Source organism: Phyllostomus discolor, chromosome 11 (assembly GCF_004126475.2).
Source record: "Phyllostomus discolor isolate MPI-MPIP mPhyDis1 chromosome 11, mPhyDis1.pri.v3, whole genome shotgun sequence".
NCBI classification, from domain to species: domain Eukaryota; kingdom Metazoa; phylum Chordata; class Mammalia; order Chiroptera; family Phyllostomidae; genus Phyllostomus; species Phyllostomus discolor.
The window spans coordinates 1097008-1121919 of NC_040913.2; the positions used below are offsets into that span (position 1 = coordinate 1097008).

The 24912-nt window shown below is 54.2% G+C and overlaps 1 protein-coding gene across 3 annotated transcripts in view; it reads left to right on the plus strand.

Annotated features, from left to right (window-relative positions):
- The window catches only part of TRPC4 (transient receptor potential cation channel subfamily C member 4), a 101649-nt gene that overhangs the window by 54049 nt on the left and 22688 nt on the right, over positions 1–24912 (plus strand). For 2 of the 3 annotated variants that reach the window (XM_028526678.2, XM_036011153.1), the window contains exons 3-4: positions 8517–8853; positions 24345–24484. In XM_028526678.2, coding sequence (XP_028382479.1) covers positions 8517–8853; positions 24345–24484 — 477 coding nt within the window. Of the gene's footprint in view, positions 1–8516; positions 8854–24344; positions 24485–24912 lie in introns of those variants that run through there. The other variant, XM_036011154.1, reaches the window with a different exon arrangement.

The following is a 24912-nucleotide window of genomic DNA, read 5'->3' on the forward strand; positions in this document are numbered from 1 at the left end:
ACCCCAAATGGAACGCCCGCTGCGGGGCAGAGAGCGTGCCTGCTGGGGGGGCTGAGGACAGGACGACAGCTTGCCCTTCCCGCTCTCCAGCGGCACCGGTTGGCAGCCGCAGCCCCAAGGCCGGGGCCGTGGGAGGCACCCACGGGGGATGACCTGTGGTGACCACCGGCCGGCAGTGACCGCAGAACGCTGCGGATGGCTCGTCCACACTCGAGAAAAACATACATAGAGACAACCGAGTCCTGTGGGGAAGTAGGAACGGAATGGCCTCTCTCTCTGGTGGGGAGAGCGCCCTGTTCCCCCTCCGGAGAGGCTTTTTATTGGGTTCGTTTGCATAAGAACTCAGGTAAAGCACATTACTCCTTGTGAGGAAGTAAGGATCAAATGATAGGTAACAAGGAACTCTGAGGGTCTATTTTGAGTCAGGGTCAAAGAGCTGTAAAAACTTTGAGGAACAAACTAACTTCTTCCTTGGACGCTTCTCATTCAACTGAGAGCATTCTAAACAAAGCAGGTTTCACAGGATCTTACATGTTCTTCCTTAGGCCTGATCACCTGGGGTACCCGCCCTTCCCAGCACAGGGCTGCACCACCCTGTCATTGTTTCAGGCTTAGGTGGAGCAAGGGAAGCAAGGCAGCCAAGAGATTAGGAGATTTTCTCCCAGACAATGAGGACTCAGGCTATGTCAAAGCCAAGGAGCGAGGGTCTATCACCCCCTTTTGCTGTAGCCCCAAAGTCCTCCCTTGGGGGCCTCCCAAGTGATTGTGCCTGTCTTAAGTCGTTCCCCCCTTGGGGAATCTTACCCGTCATTGGCTAACCGACCAAGCATTGGGAGCCAGACAGGGTGAAGTAAAAGGAGCAGAAGCGGTGCCCTTGCCAGGGAGATAAGCTTTTGTCTCCTTGGGGGCTTATGGTCCAAGGTCGTTCCCTCAGCCTTAGCCTTGGCGGGGGTTACAGCTTCTGATACCAGGACCAGGGTGACCCAGGTCCTTCACCTCTGGCCCCAAACCTCCGTCATTCGCCGACTCTCATCGCGTCCTCATTTCTCAAACCCGTGAGAAAGAGCACAGGGAGTCCAGTTCACTGTGACTTCGTGTGAATCGTTTCCGTCCCACGACCGGCCACTCCCAGGGAAAGGCAAGCGGCTCCGGCCTCGGTTCTGCCGTGGAGGAGGCAGGCGAGTGGCTTCGACCCCAGGGGAGCTGGGGGCCTGCGTTGCTGGTTTCTGTCCCCGGGACCGCCCGGGTCACACTTTGGTGGCGTGGGGTGGGCGTGGGGAGGGGCGGGGGCGAGAATGGTTGCTGGTGCTGGCCTGGAAAACTAACAGAAGTTGAACTCTCTCAGAATGTTCGAACACCGAGCTTATTATAGAATTTGCCTCGGGCTTTGTAATCAGATGATAAATGCATAACGATGTCCTGAACAGTATGTTCACATCTTCTGATATTTAAAGATAACTAATGAGAAAACTTCCGAGACAATCCCTAATCTCCAAACAGATTGTATTACAGAAATTTAGAAGTTGATAAAACGCAGTTTGGGTGTCTGGGAACAGAGTGATACTCAGGATCGAGAACTCAAGCCAAAACACGTGAGTCGCTTCAGCCCCCCCCCCCCGCCCCCACCTGTGAAGTCTGCTGTGTCCCGCCTATTCCCAGCAACTCAGAGAACAGACTCTGGGTCCGCGGTAAACCGTTTCAGTTTGATGTGAGCAGTGAATAATACTGATCCTCCGTGCAGAGACTAACAGTGACTTTTGAAAAGACGAGTGTTGCCCTGGCTGGCGTAGCTCAGTGGATTGAGCTCCGGGCTGTGAACCAAAGCCTCACAGGTTCGATCCCCAGTCAGGGCACATGCCTGGGTTGCAGGCCATGATCCCCAGCAACCCCACATTGATGTTTCTCTCTCTCTCCTTCTTCCTCCCCCTCCCATCCCCCTCTAAAAATAAATAAATAAATAAATAAAAGAAAAAAAAAGACGAGTTTGTATATGTATGTGCTTTAGCATTGGCATTTCCTTGGGCGAGTCCCGCATTGGGGTTTCCTTCCCAGTTTCGGACGTCACCGGTAGTTTCATCAAGGAAACAAGTTCCTTGAGGTCGATTTGTCCTTCTTACATTTTCCATCAGACTCGCACGTCTCTGATGCACGAAGGAAGGAGCTAGAGGGGAGAATGTCTTTGTCCTCTTCCTGTAAAGCCGTCTTGCGAGGACTAGGGAGTGCCCCACGCCACACCGGTCACGTCTCGTGTCCCCCTTTCACGGATTCCAGCGGGGCTGGACTGCATGTCTCTGAGCTGCTCTTCCTTGGCCACCCCTTGAGACCCTCTCCTCCGTGCTCCTTGTACAAAGATGTGTTTCCGAGACCAACTTGTTTTTACTAGTTTCCGAGCACCGATGGCTAGTCTGGGCCCAGACGGCTTTCTCCATTGCACTCAGACGGCACAGCGGGGGTCGAGGGACCGGCCGGGCTGTTTCACGTGACACTAAGACAGCGATTGTCAACCCGCAAGAACCTTTAGGACATGCAACTCCTGAGTATTAATCAGGGGCCCTGACCTCGTCCCCTCAGACTGCAAATGAAAAAACGACACCGGCCAACAGAACAATCGCCATGCAGTGTGAATGAATACAAATTAGACCTATTTTTTGTCAGATCAGCAAAAAATATGTTTTTGTCCTGCCACAGGATTTAGTGATTAGTGTATGTGCCATGAGCTAGAAGAGGTGGGAAAAATCGTTACATTAGGAAGAAACAGAAGCAGCTATTTTGTAGTTTCGGGAAATAAGGACCAGAGTGTAACGAGTCCTCCTCATTGCTGACGTTAACGACTTCAGCGGGGGCTTTTCTGTGGAACTTACAGGAATGATTAGTGCCTGCGTACACGGCCCCTCGCCGTGAGAATGGTCAAGGGTTAATCCGACTGTGTGCTCACTCGTTGACACGCCCGTGTTGGGCCCCGGTGAAGGCAAACAGGCCTTTGTACAATAGCCCACTGTATCGCGTAAGAAGAACCAGAGGCCCTGGGCGAGCCCGGAGCGTCAGAGGCCGAGTCGGAGGACCGGGGGGATGGGTTCCCTGCGAGAAATAGGACGTGGATGATTACAGGTGAAGCCGTCAGCAGATGCAAACCGACAACAGTAGGAAAGGCCCAGCCGCGGTCAGAACGTCCTGGAAAGGGTGGGGACCTGAAGGACAGCTCTGCCCCGGCTGGGAAAGGAGGGACCTGGGGAGGGGCCTCGGGGCCTTGCAGGTCTCGCCTGCCACCTGGGCCTTTGCCCGGGGCTGTGAAACAGCGGCGCAGACTTCCGGAGCGGAGAGAGACAGAGACACAGCTTTGCGTCCGGCGAGGCCCGGCCCCGCAGCCTGCGGTGCACGGGTTGGGGGGCGGGGAGTCAGGCTCCGCGGGCAGAGCGCAGAGCGCAGCCCTGCTCAGAGATGAGCCGGAGACCAGGGGGCCCGCGTGATAACGTGGGAAACAAACAGGTCGAGGCAAATAAAGCGTCCTGAACGTGCATATGGTCCCGGCAAATTTGGGACGTTCTGAAGCAGCTGGATTGAGGCACAGCTGGCGGACGCATGTGCAGCGAGGGCGTGGGTAACCGCCCACCACGCCCCAGAGCGTGCGCGCACCGCCCCCCCGCCCCCCGTGGCTCCCTCGGCCCCTGTGATGGTAACCTCTCTTCGCGCACCCGCCCTCCCCGGGCCCTGGAGCTCTGCCCGCTGCCGCCGCGGGCCGCTGCGCGGGGTCTGGGGTCCGTGTAACTGCAGTCACCCGGCAGGCGCCCTTCCTCCCGGGCCTGCTTCGCTCCTAATCCCTTCGCGATCCCGGCGTGCGCGCCCGTCAGCCACTCCTCGCCTTCTTACCGCCGAGCAATCTCCCACGGTGTGAACACACCCCGTTTGGTTCATCCGCTCGCTGTTGGGTGGGCATTTGAGTTGTCCTTGGTTTCGGCTGTCGCCTCCAACCTCTGATGACCTTCATGTGCAAGTCTTTGAAGAGACATACACCTTCTTTTCTTTTTCTCTGTGTTATTACTTATTAGTTATTGTATCCTTTTCCATACAAATAACTGTGAGTGCCTGGGACCAAATGAGTCCATTGTATGGTAAGTATAGTTTAATTAAAAAAATACCCTGAAAATTGTTTACAAAGAGACGGGCCGTTTACATCTGGGTGGGCAATGGGTGAGAGTCGCGTTTCCCTAAGTCCCCACCAACACGTGTCTCGGTCTGCTCATCCCAGCTGTGCTCACGGGCGTGTGGTGGCACCTGCTCCTGGCTTCCACCTGCAGGTCCCCAGGGACAAGGGGCACTGAGCATCTCTCACCCGCTCGGTCAGTGCGGGCACCTGTTCAACCCTCGAGTCCACTTCTAAAACTTTGGGTTGTTTTCTTGTTCTGGTGTTTGGACAGTTGACGTACACACGGTCAGAGAGAATTAGGGTAAACAACATCGTTTTTTGGATGCCAGGGACTCTCGTTTTTATCTGCGTGACTTTCAAGTGATCGTTTTCCGATAGAAGAAAACATTGGCCGAGAATGTAAGCTCAGGAGCGTGGCCAAACCAGGCAGATCTCCGGGTAGTCGCGGCTCCTCTTCCATTGGAGCTGCCTGTCACCTGCCCCAGGTGTGCCTCCTCAGGCCGGCACCTGCGTCTCCTCCCGCCCCCCCACCCCCACCCTTAGAGTGCTCCCCCCGGGGTTTAGCCCGCAGCCCCATCAAGGTTCCACACCTCTCATTTTTTCAGCCTCCCGAACTTCATTCTTCAAATTCCATCCCATGAAAGCTGTGGTTTAACTAGGTACCAAGTGTGTGGATGCTTAATGCCTTGCTTGCCTTAGCAGCTGAATAATTTATGTCGGTTAAAGTATACCCTTTTCCAGAGAGCCCTTAGGAAAAAGATTTAATCATAGTAGCAGACTGGTATGGGAGAAGGTTTTATGTGTAGGGCCTTCTTTCCTCAGGAAATCTTAAGCATGCCTCATTTATCATCAGACCTCATGAGAAAATAAGGAAATTTAAAAAAACAGAGTAGAGGGAGGGAGGGACAATAACGTGGCGTGGAAGGCAGGGCTTCAGAAGATTGTTTGTGGGCTTGAAATACGTTTGATGCGTCGGGAATAGCAATGTCTGTGAAAACCGTGGAACCCAAACCGGTACCCTGGGGCGCTACCGGAACACGAGGGACTGTCTGTGCCGTGGTTTGAATTATGTGCCCCAAAATGAATCCTTCAGCTCCTAACCTCAGAAACTCAGAATTCCACCACGTTTGGAAACAGGGTCATGGGTCGCAGAGATAAAAGTCGTTCAGATGAGGTCACCCTGGGGCGGGAGCGGCTCGTGACCCAGTGTGGCTGGCGTCCTTGCCAGACCGGAGAAGGTCGTGCGAGACCGGAGAAGGTCGTGCGAGGGGAGCCGCGTGGGGGGAGGGCGAGAGGCAGCAGAGACGGAGGTGAAATGACGCAGCTGCAAGCCAGGGACCTCCGGCCAGAGGTTGGCGCGGGGAGGGGGGCTCTATGCAGGGTCTGGGGGGGAGCGTGACGCTGCCCGCTCCTGGATTTTGGACTCGAAGCCCCCACAACGGTGAGGTGATAAAGAGGCACTGAGCCCCTGCTGCTTCCCGCCCCCCAGATCGCGGCCCTCAGTAGGGAGGCCCTCGGACACCAACACCACAAGCAACTGTCTTTCCGTGAAACCTCGGGGCCGGAGGGCGGTGCAGCTCATGCGCCAAACCCTCCGCGCTCGCAGCACAGCAGCGCCGGGGCCAGGGCACCCACTGCGCGCTCCAGCTCGCACTCCGCCGCCCTGGGCTGCGGGCTCGCTCCCCTGGGGAACCCCACTGGCGCTGCTGCAGGGCCAGCCTCTCCCGCGCAGGCCCCTGGTGCACCTGGCGCGTTCCTCGTTTTTAAGGCATTTTCCGCCCAGGTTTCTCGACCTGGCCTTCCACACTGAGGTGCACGTTAATGACTCAGGGAGCCGTCCTAAGGAAAGACCCGGCAGGACGCGAACAAGCTCCCACCCTGAACTCGGGGCAAGCAGAAGCCCTGCCCCTGATGAGGAGACAGGGAGGGACACATCATCCCCCCTTCTGGAGAACATCACGCAGGTCGTTTTTGAGAGAGAGAGAGACAGAGATGACAGAGAGACAGAGAGAGAGACAGAGAGAGAGAGACAGAGAGAGATGTCCCAACATGTCAAGGCTGCGGGTTCGATCCCCGGTCAGGGCACATCCGAGAGTTAACCAATGAATGCATCAGTAAGTAAAGCAACAAATCTCTCTCTCTCTCAAATCAGTAAAAAGCTTCTTTAAAGCGAGAGAAAGAGGGAAGCCCATTGTTCGGTAATCCTGGTGAGACACTGAGGCGGATGGAGAGAAGGTGCAGCCGCGGGGACAGCGCGGTGAGTGAGGAGGGGGACGGGATGGAAACAACACCGCAGAACAGGCCCTTTTCTCAGGCTCGTCCTCCCTCATTCTGCTCCCCCCGGGCCGGTGACAGCACTGGGGGGGGGGGGTCGCCAGTGCCCGGGGCCGATCCACCCCCCCTCCCCCCGGCTCTGCCGCGGGCCGGCGCGCCCAGGGCCCCCTCTGCTGCCCGCACTGCGGGCCAGGGGCCGGTGGGCTCCACTCTTCCCGACACTCGCGCTGCTTCTCACTCCGTGTCGGCTGGTGAGTGTTGCCCCTCCCTCGTCACACAGATAAGCAACAACCGCGCATTGTTTTTTGAGCCTCGGAGATGCGCGAGCCCGGGGTGTGGGGCGCTGCTGCTTCCAGGGACGCGGGGAGCTTAGGGGGCTCGAGGGAAGACGGTCCTCCCCCTGACCTGCGGCGGGAGCTGACCACTCCCCGCTGTGTGTGACCTGCCGCGCCGGGGCAGACGGAACTGGTCCCGCCGATCGATCGATCGATCAATCACTTCTGAGTACAACCGGCCGGGCGGGGGAGAGACTCTGCCCGCTGGTGGCAGCGGCTGGCTCGGAAAACAATCGAACGTTCTCAGAAATAAGGGGTCTTCACACTCCGGGAAGAGCGACCACACCCGTCCCCCTCGTAGGAGAAACTAGCGTTCGCTCCCGTGTGTCTCTTTGCTCTCGCCGCGTCTTTGTCCGAGTGGAGGACAGCGCAGCCGAGCTCGGCCCCGGACCAGGAGGCTGCGGGCGACAGTGGGCGCCCTCTCGGAACACGCCCCTCCCGGCGCAGGGAGTGCTGGTGGCTCTTGGGGGAACCAGCCCCTTGGGGGGGGGGGGGGCGGTCAAGATCAAGACCAAGCTCTCCGCAGTTCGCCATCTACCGTTCTCTGTTCCCCTACGGCCAGCCGTCAAGGGGTGGCCCCTTAAAAACTGTGTAACGTCCTGCTTTCACGTCTGTGTTCACTCTTAAGAAGGCCTCTAGGTAGCCACCTGGAAATGATTGGCAGCTTTTCCCCTCTGTTTCTCCCGATAGTTTAAAGTAATGCTTCTTCAGAGGCGCCCCGAAGAGGAACACCGGTGAGTAGATGTGGCATTTCCGCCAGCTGCTGCCCTTTGTCATTTCCAAAGAATTCGCCGCATCGATCGGCTTCTTCCTTCCCACCACCTAACGTGGGCTTTGCTTGTTGGCCAAGTTCAATGGTTTAATGTATGCAATGTTGCCTTTTCACCACCCACCTTATTTCCTTTGCCTTTGTGTTTTCTACTTCCCGTGGCTGCTGCCCACTCATCATTCCCGCGCAGTTGCCAAACCGGTTTTGAATCCAGGCCCAGAAATGATTTAAGGAGCTGGAGCCTGCCCCCGCCTCACCGGCACCGCCAGATGGGGTTTGTCATCTCCCTTCTGGATCGGTAGACGTCCGGAGGGCGGCTGGTGCCCTCCCTCGGTGTGTGCCCTGAACGCCTGTCTGCACGCCCGAGCGTGACAGACACGTCCAGGGAGGGGAGTCAGGCGGTTTGATGACTGGATAAGGAGACTCTTTGAACGTGACGGGGCCGGGGGCCGCGGGTCAGTACGGTCTGCGGGAGACGGGCTCCGAGGGGCGCCAGCCAATCTCCGTGACTGACCTCGGCTTCCCGCCAACGCGCTCTCAGGCGTGATTGCATCTTCATCACTCTGGGACCTTGTAAGAAGGCTGATGACAACGGAATGAGTTCGCTCCTTATTTTATTGCCCTCCCCTCAGCTTGGAGTATTCTCTTTTGAATGCAGATTTCTCACAGAAACCTATGAAAATTAATCCCCAACGTTGTGACTCTATATTGGCTAAAATTAGGTTACATAACCCATAAATATTTATGAGTTGTCACGGGTGCAGCACTCCGATATGCTGGGAGGGAAGAGTGTTCTATGTTGTGTGCAAAACTGCAAGAGGTTGTGCGGGTGTATGTAAGGACACGAGTGTGCGCCTGCCCAGCCGTGTTAGTGCGAACAGGTCTGTAGACGCGTGATGGTAATACCCAGCGCTGACGGGTCGCACAGTCAGATCACGGGGAGCCGCGGCCTTCCCACGCAGCACTGACGCCTCCTCTTCCTTCCCCCCTGCAGTTTGTAGCCCAGCCCAACTGCCAACAGCTGCTGGCATCCCGCTGGTACGACGAGTTCCCGGGCTGGAGGCGGAGGCACTGGGCCGTGAAGATGCTGACCTGCTTCATCATCGGCCTGCTCTTCCCCGTCTTCTCCGTGTGCTACCTGATCGCCCCCAAGAGCCCCCTGGGCCTGTTCATCCGAAAGCCCTTCATCAAGTTCATCTGCCACACAGCGTCCTATCTGACGTTTTTGTTTCTGCTGTTGCTGGCCTCCCAGCACATCGACAGGTCAGACTTGAACCGGCAAGGGCCGCCACCAACCGTCGTCGAGTGGATGATATTACCGTGGGTCCTGGGTAAATGTGCTCCCATAGAACATATAAGCGCGTGATACTGCCGTGAATCCGTGTTGCTCAGCAAAGAACGCCTCCGCGTGTGGGGCGCGGGGTGGCTCAGATGGTGTGTCCCCGCCCCCCCCTACCCGGGGGCTCCCAGGCCTGGGCCCCAAAGCGGAATAACTGCTTCCCAGCTGGGCGGGCCTGCGCCTGCGTGCGGTCCAGGCAATGGGACCCGAGGTGTGGTGACTCAGGGTTTTAATGACTTCACAGCCCGTGAACGCTCCTCTGGGTGTTTGTTGTATGTTTATCGTTTAAAGGCGTCCAGCGTGGGCGGTGGGCCATGTATTAGTAATCTTTTTTTATTTTATTTATTTATTTATTATTATTTTTTTAGAGAGGGAAGGGAGGGAGAAAGAGAGAGAGAAACATCAATGTGCGGTTGCTGGGGGTCGTGGCCTGCAACCCAGGCATGTGCCCTGACTGGGAATCGAACCTGCGACACTTTGGTTCGCAGCCCGCGCTCAATCCACTGAGCCACGCCAGCCAGGGCTGGTAGCCGTCCTGATGGTGTAATAGGTACGCCCCCTGAAAGATGGGCAGACACGGCTCTGCAGCGTTAGTCCCGCTGGACATCAGGTAGCGCAAACACTCTTTAGCTCGCACCCGCTTGCCTTTTGAATTACACAGTAAGTCGGTCAGGGTAACAGGACACGGAACACCAGGGCATCCTTCCGTTTCAGTGTCCGTTCGCAGACGGCCGGGGAGCTGTCTTGGTCAGCGGAGAGAAAATTGGTCATTTCTAAAAAATTAAATTGGTTACATGTAACGTTGAAGGAGGGACTGAGGAGGAGGGTGAAAGACGGTGGGGCAGCGACGACTGGAACTTTTGCCAAATGCGTGACGGAGACAGAAGGGTGGCCCGCCTGGGCGGTGATGGGGTCCCTGAGCCTGCCCTGTGTGCTCCCGCCTTCCTCCCGCCTGGCGGGCTCCGAGGTCCCTGCCTTGTGTGCGTTCAGATTTAGAGCCACGGGACTGACCACCTTGCGGAGACCGGTGTGGCTTAGACATGTGTCCCCCCCCCCCCGCTCCGCCCTCCCTGTTCGTCTCACTGACGAGAGCGAAGCTCGGGGCGCAGCTTCTCCGGAAGCTTCTGGGACCCACTTAGACCTCCACGCCCGGGAGCTTCTGCTGTGGAAGGAAATATTTTTTTTATTCCTACCCAACGTTCTGTCCCTCTATATTCAGAGGGTGGTTCCTGGACCTGTGATCCCGTGATTTATGAGAAATGATTACTTTTATACCTCCCTTTTTTATCCTGAAAAAAGACTTTTATTTGTTTTATGTACCCATATTATGAGTTTTCACTCTTTCTGAGTAGATAAGTTTCGTTCTTTATAACCTCCCCTCTCAAATCAACCCTTTATCTCCTTACGAGGTATGGCTTTCCCTGGGAAGTTATTATTTATGCACTTCTCTGTGTTTCGACAATAAGAACTTATTCAGCCTCACAGATCCAAATGTCTTGATTCTGTGTTATTTTTAATATCTCTCCTGCTGAAGTTCAGCATCTCGTTGAGTACCTAAATTGAAGTCGATTGAGTTTTATATCCTTGAATCCACAGCGGGTTTTACATCCTTCCGCTGTGCTGCCATCGGTGACTGGCACTCCTCTCCCGCAGAGCTTTTTGTTTATGTTTTTCAATTAAAAACCGTATTTCCTGTTACAGTTGACGTTCAATATTGTTTTACATTAGTTTTAGGGGTACGGCGTAGGGAATGTAGTCGGTAATATTGCAAACCTTTTTGAATTATTTTTCCTTCAGACTTTCTTATACACGGTGGGGCAAAAGTAGGCTTACGGTTATGAGTACGTGAAGTACAGAGTTTATTCTTGTGTTACCTGTGATTAATTATTGTGTTTTTTCTGACTTCCTTTCTTAAAAGATTTTATTTATTTATTTTTAGAGAGGGAAGGGAGGGAGAAAGAGAGAGAGAAACATCAATGTGTGGTTGCTGGGGGCCGTGGCCTGCAACCCAGGCACGTGCCCTGACTGGGAATCGAACCTGCAATACTTTGGTTCGCAGCCCGCGCTCAATCCACTGAGCTACGCCAGCCAGGGTCTGACTTCATTTTTTTTAAATTATATTTTATTGATTATACTATTACAGTTGCCCCAATTTTTCCTCCTTGGCCCCTCTCCACCCAGCACCCCGCACTCCCTCAGGCAACCCACCCCCCCACCGTTCATGTCCACAGGTCATGCATAGAAGCTCTGTGGCTGCCCCCTTCCCTGTGCTGTGCTTACATCCCGTGGCTACCTGGTAACTAACCACCTGTTGTGCTTCTTACTCCCCGCCCCCACTTCCCCACACCCCTGCTGTCCAAACCCGCTCTGCACCCATCAGTCTCTCGCTTCTTCTTGTTTGCTTGGTTTGTTTTTTAGATTCAACTGTTGATAGGTATGTATTTATTGCCATTTTATTGTTCACAGTTTTGATCTTCTTTTTCTTAAATAAGTCCCTTTAACCTTTCATATTGTAACGGTTTGGTGATCATGAACTCCTTCAGTTTTTTCTTGTCTGGGAAGCTCTTTATCTGCCCTGTGATTCTAAACGACACAGCTTTGCTGGACAGAGCAACCTTGGCCATAGGTCCCTGCTTTTTGCGACTTTGAGTATTTCTTGCCAGTCCCTTCCAGCCTGCAAAGTTTCTTTTGAGAAATCAGAGGACGGGCTCCCCTGTGGGTGACAAACCTCTTTTCTCCTGCTGCTTTTGAGATCCTCTCCCCATCTTTCACCTTTGGCATTTTAGTTGTAGTGTGTCCTGGGGCTGGCCTTCCCACATCCGTCTTGTTTGGGACTCTGTGTTCTCCTTGGACTCGCTGTCTACTTCCTTCGCCAAATTAGGGGAGTTCTCTTTCATTATTTTTTTCAGCTAGATTTCCAATTTCTTGCTCTCTCCTCTCTCTGGCACCCCTATGATGCAAATGTTGGGGCCCTTAAGCTTGTCCCACAGGCTGCTTACACTGTCCTCGGTTAGTTTTTTATTCCTTTTTCTTCTTGTTCTGATTGGTTGTTTTTTGCTTCCTTATGTACCAAATCATTGATCTGGTTCTCGGCTTCACCCACCTACGGTTGACTTCCTGTAAAGTGTTCTTCATTTCAATTAGTGTGTCTTTTGTTTCTGACTGGACATTTTTGTGCTGTGAGGTCCTCCCTAAGTTCCTTGAGCATCCTTATAACCAGTGTTTTGAACTCCGAATGTAACAGATTGCTCATCTTCATTTCGTTTAGCTCTTTTTCTGGAGTTTTGACCTGTTCTTCTTGTATTGATTTCCATGGAACAACTGTAAGCCTCCCCCCGCCCCACCCTGTAGTGAAGGTTGTTGACCTTCCCCTTCCCCATCGAGCGGCCTTACGAGGCCTTGCAGGAGTTCGCTGTCAGGATGACCTTAAGCAAACAAGCAAAGGAACCTGAAAGCCTCACGCAGGAGTCCAGCTCGTGATTTCAGTCACCTTGAGATAACTAACAGAAAAACAAACTAGAGGTAATTCGGTTTTAACTCTCGCAGCAGACAGGTGGACACCGCACAGACAGACACCAATAAGCCTCCCAGGCCCTCAGTTTGCCCCTTTGCCCTGGAACGAAGAGTGAAGCTGCAGCTCCGTCGAGCACGCGCAGGGGCCTGGCCACGGAGCTGTGCTCTGTGAGTGTCTGTCAGGAGGCCCTAGAAAGACGTCCTGATGGCGGGACAGGACCGGGGGCCGGACGGGGGACCTGGCTGCTCCCCCCCCCCCACCCCTGCTGGCCGAGGCCCTGAGGCCCCGAGGCTGTAATTCACGCAGGGCCTGAGTTTTAGCACGTCATGCTAGGGTTCCAAGGTGACTACAATACTCACTTGAGTGATTCCTTTTTTACATAAAATTTACACGTAAACTCAATAGCACGTGTGTATGTGTCATATGTACTATGAGAATTCATCTAAATCATAGTAGCAGTTTTATCTCAGATAGATGTCGTTTCTTTCTGGAGAGAATGCAGAGTAAAGTATGGAAAACTAAAACTTTTGGATGCTGACTTTTAAGGCCTTCCCCAAACCAGTTTTTATTTTCCCACAGACGTCATTACGACGCCACGGTGACACTGACATTAGCGTCCCAGCTTCTTCCCCTCAGAAAAGTGTGCACATGTATGAAATGTCTAGAGGTAGACTCATGGTATCGGTGTCGCCTACATTATGAAGCCGGTGACCCTGTATGGAAAGTGAGCAGAACCATAACGAAGGCTACTGTATCGGCGAGGCAGGAAGCACTTGTTCCCACTGAACACGGGGCCTCGCGTCTGCAGCGACTGCCAAGCCCTGGGTCCTGGCCCCGCACCGTCGTCACTGAGCGTGTGCGAACCTGGGCACACGGGGCGCGAGGGGAGGGTGAGCCGAGGCGAAGACGCACCGTAGGAAGACACCCAAGCTGGGTTAAAAATAACCTCTAGTGGGTGCCGAGGCACATGCCAAGAACTGCTCATAATATCCGATTATCCATCTCGCCTGTAACACACACTTACTTAACGGTTTTCCTCTAACAAAACTTGCCTCTCGTTTCCGAATTGATTGTGTATTTTTATCTTGTAAAAAGGTTGATATTGACAAATCTGAGGGTGTTCACGGGGCCTGCCAAATCGCAAGTGTAAACTAGAAAGGGTAAAATAGATCACATTTTCATCCAGATTTTACGTGTGTGTGTATCTCTACATATACACGCATAGTTTCTTCCTTTCTGTGGCAATTTATTCATCTTTTGCCTAATAGGCATTGAGAGCATATGGCTTCAGGCAGTCACCTGCTTTCTGCCTTGCCCCCGAGTGAACTCCCTTCCCAGGCGTCCCCAAAAGTTGTTCCTGCGGTTGTGAGAGGTGAGCCGCGGTTGTCCCCCGCTCTCTCGGTCCGCAAGGTGCTCCTGCTTTCCCCCCAGACCAGCCGGGGACGCCCACGGGCACTCACGTGCCGCTGCAGAGCGTCGTTTATTAACTTAAAGGGGCATTTTCATTTTCAAAAAACCCAGGTAGCTATTACGGTCTGACACACCCACCTCCCTTTCCTGTGTATCTGCACGGAATAGCTAGGTTAAGGTCACTTTTACAGATTGATCAAGACCAAAGCGTGGCAGTCTCAAACAACAAAACACGTGTGTAGATGCAATGGTGGGCTGTGCACTTTCTATTGCTGGGCAAGTGACTTTTATTTTTGGGAGAGGACATTGAGTCTTTTCGGTCGTCACGACAACGCAGTAACACCTCTGATGCAGCCCGAGTCAGAGCTACAGGCCAGGAGGGAGTGCCTGGTTCGGGGTTCAGACGGTGGGGGGAGGGGCAGAGACAGGACAGAAGAGTGGGGGGCAGAGGAGGAAGGAGGGGGTCAGAGTGGAAGACGGGGGCGGGGGTGGACATTTGACGTGGTTGTCGGGAGCCAAGACTCACCGTAGAACAGCAGTCCCAGCGGCAGGATAGCGGTGGTGGCGGTGGCGATGCTGGCGGAGAAGCTAAGCGCTGTGCTAAGTGACGGGAACGTGCGGTCTCGCCGGGACGTCACAGTGACTCCCTCTCGTCTAACCCTAACACATGATGCCAGCGTCTCGTTTTCCAGAGAAGAAGTGGACTTGGACAAATGAGACCCCTCGCCCAGGATCCGAGAGTCAGCAAGTGGGAGGGACTAGGTTCGAACTCCAGGCGGTGTCACCGCAGGGCCAGAGCCCTCAGCCCTCGCGCTCCGGAAATCCCGCCCAGAAAGGCGCAGAGCAGAACTCAAGGAGGCAGAGACACCCAGGAACTCAGGTCTCCGAACGTGAACCCGGTCCCTCTTTTCTCTGCCTCTTTGCCGCGTTGACCTTGACCCAGGTCAGATTGGAGTGGACCGTGTATGATGTTCATTAAGGATGGAACATGCTTCAAGATGCTCACTTGATGTGCTTTACTATTGAACATCAGGTTGGCTAGTGTGTCAAGTGGATCACGCCCACCCCGCCACGCCACCACCACCGCCATCACCACCCCCACCACCGCCCCGTCTCCGGTCTAAACCCCGGCAACACACGCGGCTGCCTAACGCTGGAAGAAGCCGTCTGCTCCACGAGAGAAAGAGTACAGTCCTTTGACTCCACCTTTCCAAGGTTTTGTGGCTGGTGTGGTTTTCGTGGTCACACATACTAAGACCTGAAGTTAAATTTCCTTGCTTCCCAGGGTGTCATTGAGTTTTAAAATTTCCATTGGTGTGCACATGCGTGGGGCATCTTTGGGAAGGGGTAGAGATAAATGTATCTTCTTTGTAGGCAAGTTGTTTTAAAAATAGAAGTTCGTACTTGGTGAAACATTGGAATTTTCATAATGAAAACATTAGTATTCACTCGTCCAGAAATATATATCGAGTAGCTACGGCCTCGTGCTGAAGAGGGCCTTGGGCGGAGGTTTGGAGGAAGATTCGGTGATTGTTTTCTTATCTTCATAAACAGTCCGTGCCTTAGTTTTGATGGAATATTTAAACAGAAATTCTATAAAAACTATGTCACCGTGTTGATAGAAACTTAGTTGGTTTCTAAGTTACTATATTTTGGTCACAAGCTGTCAAATGACCCAGAATTTTAAGTTCTACATCCTGAATCTTCATCCAAAACTATCATGATACCCTTCTTGACGTACTTTGAAAATCCTTACTTCCTCAGTTGTACATTCCTACCTTTTTTCTCTAAATGTTAATGTGATGATGCCAAAACCATAGTAATTAAGGGCTTTTGGAGGTCAAATTCAGCATATTGTAACTATTCACTGCCCCGTAAGTCAGTGTTTTTTGAGGTGTCGCCTGCTAAATAAAGTCATGATTATGGTGGAGTTTTCTAAAAAAATTTAGATTTGGAATTTTCTCCTCTGTTGACTGATTCCTAACCCCAGAGGTCTGTAAACCTGAGACTGAGAAACGACCCTGGAGCCCGACTTCACACTCACGCGGTGGCTTTGTTACGGAGTCTCAGCGAAGTCTAAACCTGGGATGGTTTTGCCTCCTCCGGCCCCTCTGCCCACAGCCCTGCACAAACGCCCATCCTCTCCCTGTCTCTTAACGGTTCACGTAGGGGGCACCGGCAATCCCGGAAACCCAGCGTTACTGAGAAGTGGTCCCAGACCAGATTAAAACGGAAGCTTAGCATCAGTTGGAAGCTCTCCTCACCCCCAACCCCTGGGGCGCCGCCTCAAGGACGCGCCGTGGTCGGCCGCCGGTCTCTCGTCCTTCAGCCCCACACCGAGTGGAGGACAGAGGGGCCTGGACTCTGAGCTCTCCCCTTCCCCGGGCCGCCGGGGAGAGGCAGGGCAGGGGGATTCCAACGCCTGCTCCGTTCACCGGGACCCTGGTCCCAGCTCGTCCCTCACTGGCTGGCTGCATCGAGGCTGAGCTGACACCAGGCAGCTCGGGGGACAGGTCTCGACCTGCCGGCTCTCCCGATGGTGGGTGCATGCGTGGGTGTCCTCTAGGGGCCCGTGCGCCTCCACACGCCCCATTCTTGGAACCCGCTCACTGGACGCCTTCCAGCCCCCCTTGTCATCAGCAGCTGGACCCTTTGGGGGTCCGGGGACCCCAGCATGCACAGACGGGCGAGACGGCTCAGTCCGAGCCTCTTCCTGTGATGGGCGGTCACTCCACGGACAACGGCAGGTCCTCGCTGCCCCGCCGCCAGGCCCCTTCTGCTGCCGCCGCCGCCCGGGTGAACCAGCCCCAGGAGAGCTGGGCGGGCGACCGCCCGAGCCCACGCCCGAGCTGGGATGCGGGGCCAGCTTCTGCCGGTGGGACTTTCGGTGGAGTGTCCCTCCCTCGTTGGGGAGCGGGCGGTGCTGGGGAGCAGCCCCCCCCCTCTCCCTCCAGGGCGTCCTCTGGGCACACGGCTCTCCTGCCGCCCTTCCCAGCTGCTCCCCGGATGAACCACGGGGCCGGGGCGCGGGTGGCCGGGGACGGGGCTGGTCTTCGTGCCTGTCGGTCAGCCCTGCGGCACCAGGGGCCGAGACTCCCTGTGAGCCGTCCTCGGAAAGCGGGCGCCGGGGGCTCTGGTCTCCTCCGCTGGGTTCTGAGTGTGGCGGCGGCGGCGGGAGTGCCCCTCCGCTCAGTGCTTCCTGCCGCCGCCGGCGCCGCGTGGGGCTCCCCCAGGAAAACGCCGCGTTTGCCCTTCTCCGGGGCAGAGGCCGGATTCTGACCGCAGGCTGGGTTTTCGTCCCCTGGTTCGCGGGGAGGACCCGCAGCCGGGAGGAGTCCTTCTGCTCTTGTCGTCCTCACTGCCTTGGTGCCACGGCGGGAGCCAGGGGTTCTGTTACGAGACCCCCCGGGGTCAGACCCCTCAGCGAGCTTTTGGGGGGCCAACAGGCCCTTGGTCGAAAGGGGACTCCCCTTTGGGGTGGTTTGCTCCGGGTAAGTGCCGGCAGCAGCAGGAAGGAACCAGCCTGGAGGTCTTCCTGCAGCCACGCGTTTCTCACGGGGGGGGGGGATGCTCGGCGAGCTCTACCCGGGGGCCTGCTTCCCCTCGTCCCACGTGGGGCCAGCTCCACAGGGTGGCCTGTCACCCCCCCCCCCCAACAGGCCCGGCCACAGCCCCCGTGGGAGAGCTGGGAACGCACAGCAGAAACTTCCCGGCGTCCACGTGCCCTGTCAGAAGGAAGCTTCCTGCCTCAGCGGCGCTGCCATCTGCCCTCGGGCGGGTCCCAGAGGCCCGACATCCGTGCCTGCGGCGGCGGGGACGACGCCAGGACATCGTGACGCGCTTCTGCGAGCCGCGGAGAGCCGTGTGGGAATGTTCCCGTGTGGGAGCGGGACGGACGCGCCCTCCGGCCTGGTTCTCCGCGGACCCTGAGTCACCGCGAACAGCGGGCGACCGTCTGGATGCAGCTTCAGCCAGCGGATGCCCCCCCCCCAACCCCCCGGTTCTCCTAAAGACTCCTTTCCCCAGAAACGCCGCCGCACGCGGCCAGAACAAAGGACGCGCGGCATTTCCCGGACCTGCCCAGAGCGAGCAGAGACGGTCCGCCCTCACACAGGTGCGGCCACGTGGGCACCGACATCTGGGCTCTGAAAACAAGACCCCCAGCGCCTCTGGCTGAGAATCACTGGCCTGCCGTCTCGTGGACAGCTCAGAATTTTTTTTTTTTTAAAAATGGCGACGTGAGTTCCCCGTTTGATCAGAATCTGCTTTCCCCATGGGATGGGGCTCCCACAGGTCGGAAGGGAAACTATTTTTTTGTCGTCAGAAGAGTCAGGCTTGCAGTCCCCTCCTCGGACGCCAGGGGAGCTGTCGTGGGTCCCAGCTGCGAGTCTCTGCTGTTCCGCCCCCAGCGGGCCCCCGGGGCTCTGGTCCCGGCCTCCGCCCGAGTGTCGTGCCTGCCCTTGCACCCGCCGGTGAGGACGGGGTCCCCTCGGACGTGAAGGAGCCCACGGCTCAGCGCTGCCCTCAGAGGCCTCGGCCACCCCTCTGCACCCGCGTCCCCACGCTCCTCCCCCGCCCTCCCGCGTCTTCGCGCCTCTGCGGGGTCACCCACGGGTTCTGATGTCCGCGGTGTTGGTGACCGTCAGCGATCACGTGTGGTTCATGGTTCCAGTTTGGGGGCAGCAGGAAGAGACACGCTTTCCCTGTAAAGGGAAACGAACCACCAGCCCTCAGGTTGGCTGGACAGGCATCGGAAATATATGTCCTTCTGTGAACCATGCAAATTCGAGAACCCCAGAACCAGGGATGCGGGGTCGGGATGACCTGCAGAGGTCAGACGGCCCAGGTTCCCCCGGACGGTGAGTGGCGGACGGCGCCCCGGGTGGGGACGGGGACAGCTCGGATGGCCCTCCTCGCCCTGGGCGACACGGTTCCTTCTGTGGTTCCCACGTCCGAGGTCCGGCTTCTGCTCTCGGGGGTGGGACACGGCCCGTCCACGTCCTCCACCACGGGGCGGGTTTCATCTCTCGTGGCAGCCACGGCGACGACTGACTGTGGAGCAATGTCGATAATCCAAACAGGAAGAAGCCACGGCCGGCTATTTCTGTCACTGGGGTAGAGGGAGCGTTTTTGGGTGGCTCTATATATAGAATTCTGTGTGTGCCTGTGTGGGCTCCGAACCTCCCTGCCTTTGAAATGGGAAGACGGGGGCCTGGGAAGATGAGCCTTCTGGCTGGGAACGCGAAGCTGGTCCCTGGTGGGACCGAGCCTGCCACCGCGCACAACCCCGACCCCGTACCTGCCACCGCGCCTCCATCCCATCCGTGACTGCAGGCACGCACCCTCCAATCCCTGGGAACTGGCAGAGGGTCCAGCAAAACGGATTACTACGTGGTGAGACCTCAAGGAGGAAATGCTGAGGGCCCGTCCTGCTCCGTCTGGTCACCAGCCGGTGGCACTGGTCACACGGCCTCCTGGGTCCTGCTTGTTTTCCGTGCGTGGTGCTTTGCTGGGCCGGAGACCTCGGCCAGGCTCAGCAGCCAGGAGGGCCGCAGAAGCGCTGAGCCTCGTTTTCTCTCTGGGCCAGTAAACTCTACACGCATCACAAGCTCGGAGCTCCGGTGCCTGCCTCATATTTTACTCTGTTCTGATAGCGTCCTTTCTCCAGAGGGAAGGGGTGGCCGCTGTCAGCGCCCCAGTCTTAGGCAAGCTTGCCAACGAGATTTGTTTAGGGCGGCGACCTCAAAGGGGAAGCCAGGGCGGAAGCCCCACATCTAAACTGCAGCGGCGGCCCGCGGCACACTGTACGACCGACACTGTAAGGACTCCACTGAACCGGTCTTCATTTGTTACTGGTTTAGAAAACTGAAATTCAGTTCATAAATGAAACTTCACTTAAAACATGAAATAGCTATTGTCACTTTCCAACAATGAATGAGAGACCGTCATGTCTAATGTACTTTTATTTCCGTCAATGTTGGTGGAATTTTCAAACATACAGAAAATGTAGAGGACATGTACAGGAATGCCTATATTACCTGTCACCAGTGTATTACAATTAATACTTTATTTCTTTATTTTCTGAATCAGTAGGTTTTTCTTTTTTTTAAAGATTTTATTTTTAGGGAGTGAGGAAGGGAGGGAGAAAGAGGGGGAGAGAAACATCAATGTGTGGTTGCCTCTTGTGTGCCCCCTACTGGGGACCCGGCCCACAACCCAGGCATGTGCTCTGACTGGGAATCGAACCGGCAACCCTTTGGTTCCTGGGCCGTCAGTCAATCCACTGAGCCACACCAGCCAGGGCTAGTTCTTTATTTTTAAACTGTCCCTATTTCCATGCATCCATCATCGATCTGTCCTAAACTTTGCTGCCTTCAAATTCAGAGGTAGCACTAGTTTTTTTTTTAGTGTCAGATATCTGAGAGGTTGACAAACACATAGTGCCCCGTGAGCATCACCACTGTCAGGATGTGGGACGGGGGTGGCGAACGGTGGCCTGGAGCCGAATCCGGCCCTTTGGCGGCTCTTCGACATCGTTCCACTGTGACAGCCACACCCAGGCATGAGTGGCCAGCCCTAAGTTACGTGTTCTCGGGCCCTTGGCAGAACAGGTGTGATGGTCCTTGTGGAATTTAATAGGTGTGCTTTGCCAAATCAACACATTTCCCTTCTATGAATGCTTGGCTGAACATTGTTTAACCATGAATACACGTTAAATTTTTTCAAACACATTTACTGCATCTACTGTGAGGATCTTTTTGTTTTTCAATAATGTGCTGATGCTATATATTATATCGATTAAATCCTTGATGTTGACACCACCTTGCATTCCTAGGGAAGCTGGCACTGGCCATGATTTATTATCAGTTTACATATTACTGTAGTTAATTGACTAATGTTTGTTGAGGATTTTTTGGTGCATATTCTTAAGGATTGTAAGTGTATACTTCAGTTTTCTTTATGTTATTTTTGCCTGAATATTATCAGAATAATACCTGCCTCTTGAATGTTTGTTTCTTCCTCTTGTAGTTTTGGAAGTGTTTGATTCACACTGGTATTATTCCTTCCCTGGATGTATGATCGGACTCACTGTGAAGCAGCCGCACCTGAAGCTGCCTTTCTTAGATTTTTAACTGTAAATTCACTTTCTTAAGTAAGTATAGGACAATTCAGCTTACTCTGTGTCCTCTTGAATTGCTTTAGAAGTTTGGGTCTTTCGGGGAAAATGGCCAATTCATGTAAGTCGTGAGATTTGTGAGTACCCTGTTGTTCATTTGATTTACTCGTTATCTTCCCAAAATCTGTATAATCTGTATCGACAGCCCTTCCCCCGCTTCTTATACTGGTCACGGGTGTCTTCTCTATTTCTTGCCCATCATTCTAGCTGGCTGTATCAATTTCAACTATTTCAAATTTCTAGATTTGGTTTTCATTGATTTTCTTCTCAAGTTTTGTGCTTTAAGATGCGTCGGCTACTGCTCGTTATTTTCTCTCTTCTGCGTGTTTGGGGCTCAGTTCCCTCTGATTCTCACGGAGATCAGTGGTCCCAGCCTCTCATTCTGCCCTGGAAAAGCCTTTGGGCCTGTGGTTCCCCTCTCGGCACTGCGTCAGCTGCATCACAGGCTTCTTGGCTGCATTTTCATTTTCAATCAATACAAAATGCTTTCTCGTTATTCTGTAAATGTCTCTTTGTAATATGTAAGAAGTGTGTTGATTCACTGCAAAATAGGTGGGAATTTCCAGATACCATTACTGATCTGCTGTTCCTCGTGCTGTCACAGGACACGCCGAGTAAGGCCTCACCCGGTGTGAGGGTGTGAGGTCCGTGTCACAGCCCGCAGCGCGGTCTGTCTGGGTGAATGCTCTGCACGTGGTCACAAAAGTGTGTCCTGCCGCCGCCGCCGCCGGTGGCGGGGAGTGTGGCTCACTGCGGTTCCGCCTGCTGCCCCCAGTGGTGGCCGGGAGAAGTGCGGCCTCCCGCTGCACCTGTCCCTTCATGCTTTACCTTAGTTCCCGTCACCGTGGCACCGAGGGTGCACCAGAAAATCGTCTGGGCACTCGTGTCCGTCTCCAGGATCGTCCCACCTTCTCAGCGGCTGAGCTCTTTATCCTCCTGTTCACCCCTTTACACCCCCAGCAACGCCGCTGCCTCTGAACACGCCTTCTCCTACTCGCACAGCCCCTCGAGTGTTCTTGGATGAGTGTTTCGTGGTAGTTTTAGTATTTCCTTTCATTCAACCTGCTGGTGAATTGTGACATAGCTGCATTATGCATTTTTATCCCTTAATTATGGCGCTCAGACCATGCATGTCACTCAGTGTAATTATCGGTGAGTGGATTTGGAACCCACCCGCCCCATTACTATTGTTCTGTCTGCTCTTTGTTGCATTTTTTTCATTTTTCATAATCCACTTTCTTGGATTGAGTATTTGTATAACTTCATGTCTATGTATATTTCTGGCTCTTTATTGACACACTCAAATATTTTAAGAGGCTTTCCTAGGATTTACAATATGAATTTTTAATTTATCGCAGTCTAACTTCAAATATTGTTTTGTCTCACATGCAATGTCAGAACCTTCTGATAGTACGCTTCGAATTCCACTCCCTCACCTTCTGTCGGATGTGGTTACAAACTTTACCTTTACATATGGTGCCTACATTTTAAATCACAATACATGGCTATAATTTTTTTAGGCAGGCAATAATATGTTAGAGAAATCATATTAAAAAATCTTCTACATTTATTTTTATTTCTATTTTAGCCATTCCTGGATATGTAGATTTTTATTCCCTTTTATACACCTAAGCTCCTGTCTCACATCCTACCCCTTTTGCCCAGACAGTGTCCCTCTAGCACAGGTCTCACGGCTACAAGCCCCCTGAGTTTCTGGTGGTCCTGAAAACACCTCCTGTCCCCCTTCCTTGGTGAGAACTCTCCAACCTGTGCCTGGGATTCTGACGGCTTTTCCCTCCCGGCACGTTCTCGCCGCCGCCGGTCCAGCGTCCGACACCCCTGCTTCGGGTGCGGTGCGTCCCCGAGCTCCGTGCCCCGCCCCCACCCCCATGCCTGCAGCGCTCTCCCCATCTCTGTAAAAACCGTGTGAACGCGTGTTGTCGTGAGGGTATCAATCAGCTCTGCCTGTGCAGGAGACCCGGCAGAGTCCACGGCGCGGGTGCCCGGGAACCCACGCGTGGCTTCTGCCGGAACGTGAGTGCAGGGACTCGGGGCGTGGTCAGGAGCTGAGCAGGCGCCCACCTCTGCGTGGGGCGGAGGCGTGGCCGGCGCGTCTGTGCGCCCCCGGGGTCGGGTGCTGAAGCCCTAGCCCCACTGTGCAGCGGCTGGAGGCAGGGCCCTCGGGGTAGCAGGGGCACGTCCTTGGCCGCTCAGCTCGCTCGTGGGTGCAGAGCAACTCCTGATCCGCTAGCTCCTCTGACTCCGCCTCCCTTTGGGGTCAGACAGATGGGGAGCTCAGGGCCCCGTTTGATCTTCCAGGCTACCGGTTTCCTTAGGAGACCCTTGCTGTTGGCTTCTATCGCGGTGCTTACAAAGTCATGTTATTCTTTTAGTGTTTCCTGCCTCCGGATGCTTCGGTGTGCCCTTCCCCTCACGAGGCTCCACAAGCAGAATTACAAAACTTTAATGAGATCATGAAAACAGAATAACGATATAGGGCGATATTTTACAAGGACCTTCTAGAATTTAAGAATAAAACGTTTCCTGTTGAAAACATAGCCGTCATGAAGAAAAGGGCTTTCACTTTCTCTGGACGTGGCTTTCAAAGCCATCGCTGAACCGTGCACGAGGCGCTGTGGCTGCGGTCGCCGCGCGCTGGCCGCCCCTGCAGTCGGACCCCGCGGGGCCCGGGGGCTCCCGGACCCACACCAGGTGTGGGGGCCCGTGGGGGGCCACGTGTGCACGCTGGACATGCTGTTTCTGACTGCGGACGAAGAATGTCTTTTAAGCATTTGTTTACGAGTGAATGCTATGATATTTTTCATGAAAAAAAAAAAAAGTAAAGAGGGATTGCAGTTCGATTCGGAATTACACATTCGTCTGAGTTTCTCAGATGCGTCATGTGTAAGACAGCACGCCCTGCCCGGCGATCCGGCCCCCATAACGGGGGTGGCGCCCAGAGCGGCACCGACCGTATTTTGCCGTGTACGATGCACACGTGTTTGCCCAAACGTTCGAGGGAAAATAAGGATGCTGCATGGGTGGTGCCTGAAATAGCTCGTGTCGGTCCTTATGTTTTGTAATTGTTTGTTACATAAAATGTCTCGCACCATAGTATGTTCAAACATATATGCTAAAATTCCTTCCTAATACAAAAAACAAGTATCTGGATATAACTAAATAAAAATTGAATTAAAAATTGAAACAAAATGTTTTGTTTTTATCCTGAAAGTTTGGGCCAAAAATGTGGGTGCGTTCCACACAGCAAAATACGGCCTGTGGTCTCCCACGGCCCCAAGATGCGGTAGCTCTTGAGTGGTGAGCCTGTTTGGAGCAGCTTGGTCGAAAATCGCCCTGACAGGGGGTCTTGGTGTCGTTGCAGGCTTCATCTGGGGGGAGATCAAGCAGATGTGGGACGGCGGCCTTCAGGATTACGTCCATGACTGGTGGAACCTGATGGACTTCGTGATGAACTCCTTGTATCTGGCAACGATCTCCCTGAAAATCGTGGCGTTTGTCAAGGTAGCTGCCCTTTCTGTCTCTGGTACAGCCTGACTCCCGATAACACTGGGGCACCTCCCACCGCTGCCAGCCTCGTTGATCTTGCCACGGAGAGTGTTCTTGACCTGTGTGTGGTATTCGCCAGCTCGTGGCCTTTTGGCGGACAGCACAGAATGCATGGGTTAACACACAATCTAGAGTCATAAACCAAGTTTAATGAGCAATTTGAAGTCCTTACCCAATGTTCTTTTATCTAAATGGAAAGATGCCTCAGAATTATTCACGTCAACTCCTCGTGTTTCTCCTCCTTTCTCTTTCTAATGGAATTCTACCTCAAACACGTCCAATTCTGGCACAAAAAATATCTATTTTTATGAGTTATAACTAACTGATGAAGTTCCATAGATCAAAATATTATTCTTCCAAGGCACGGAAATTAGTACTTCGGT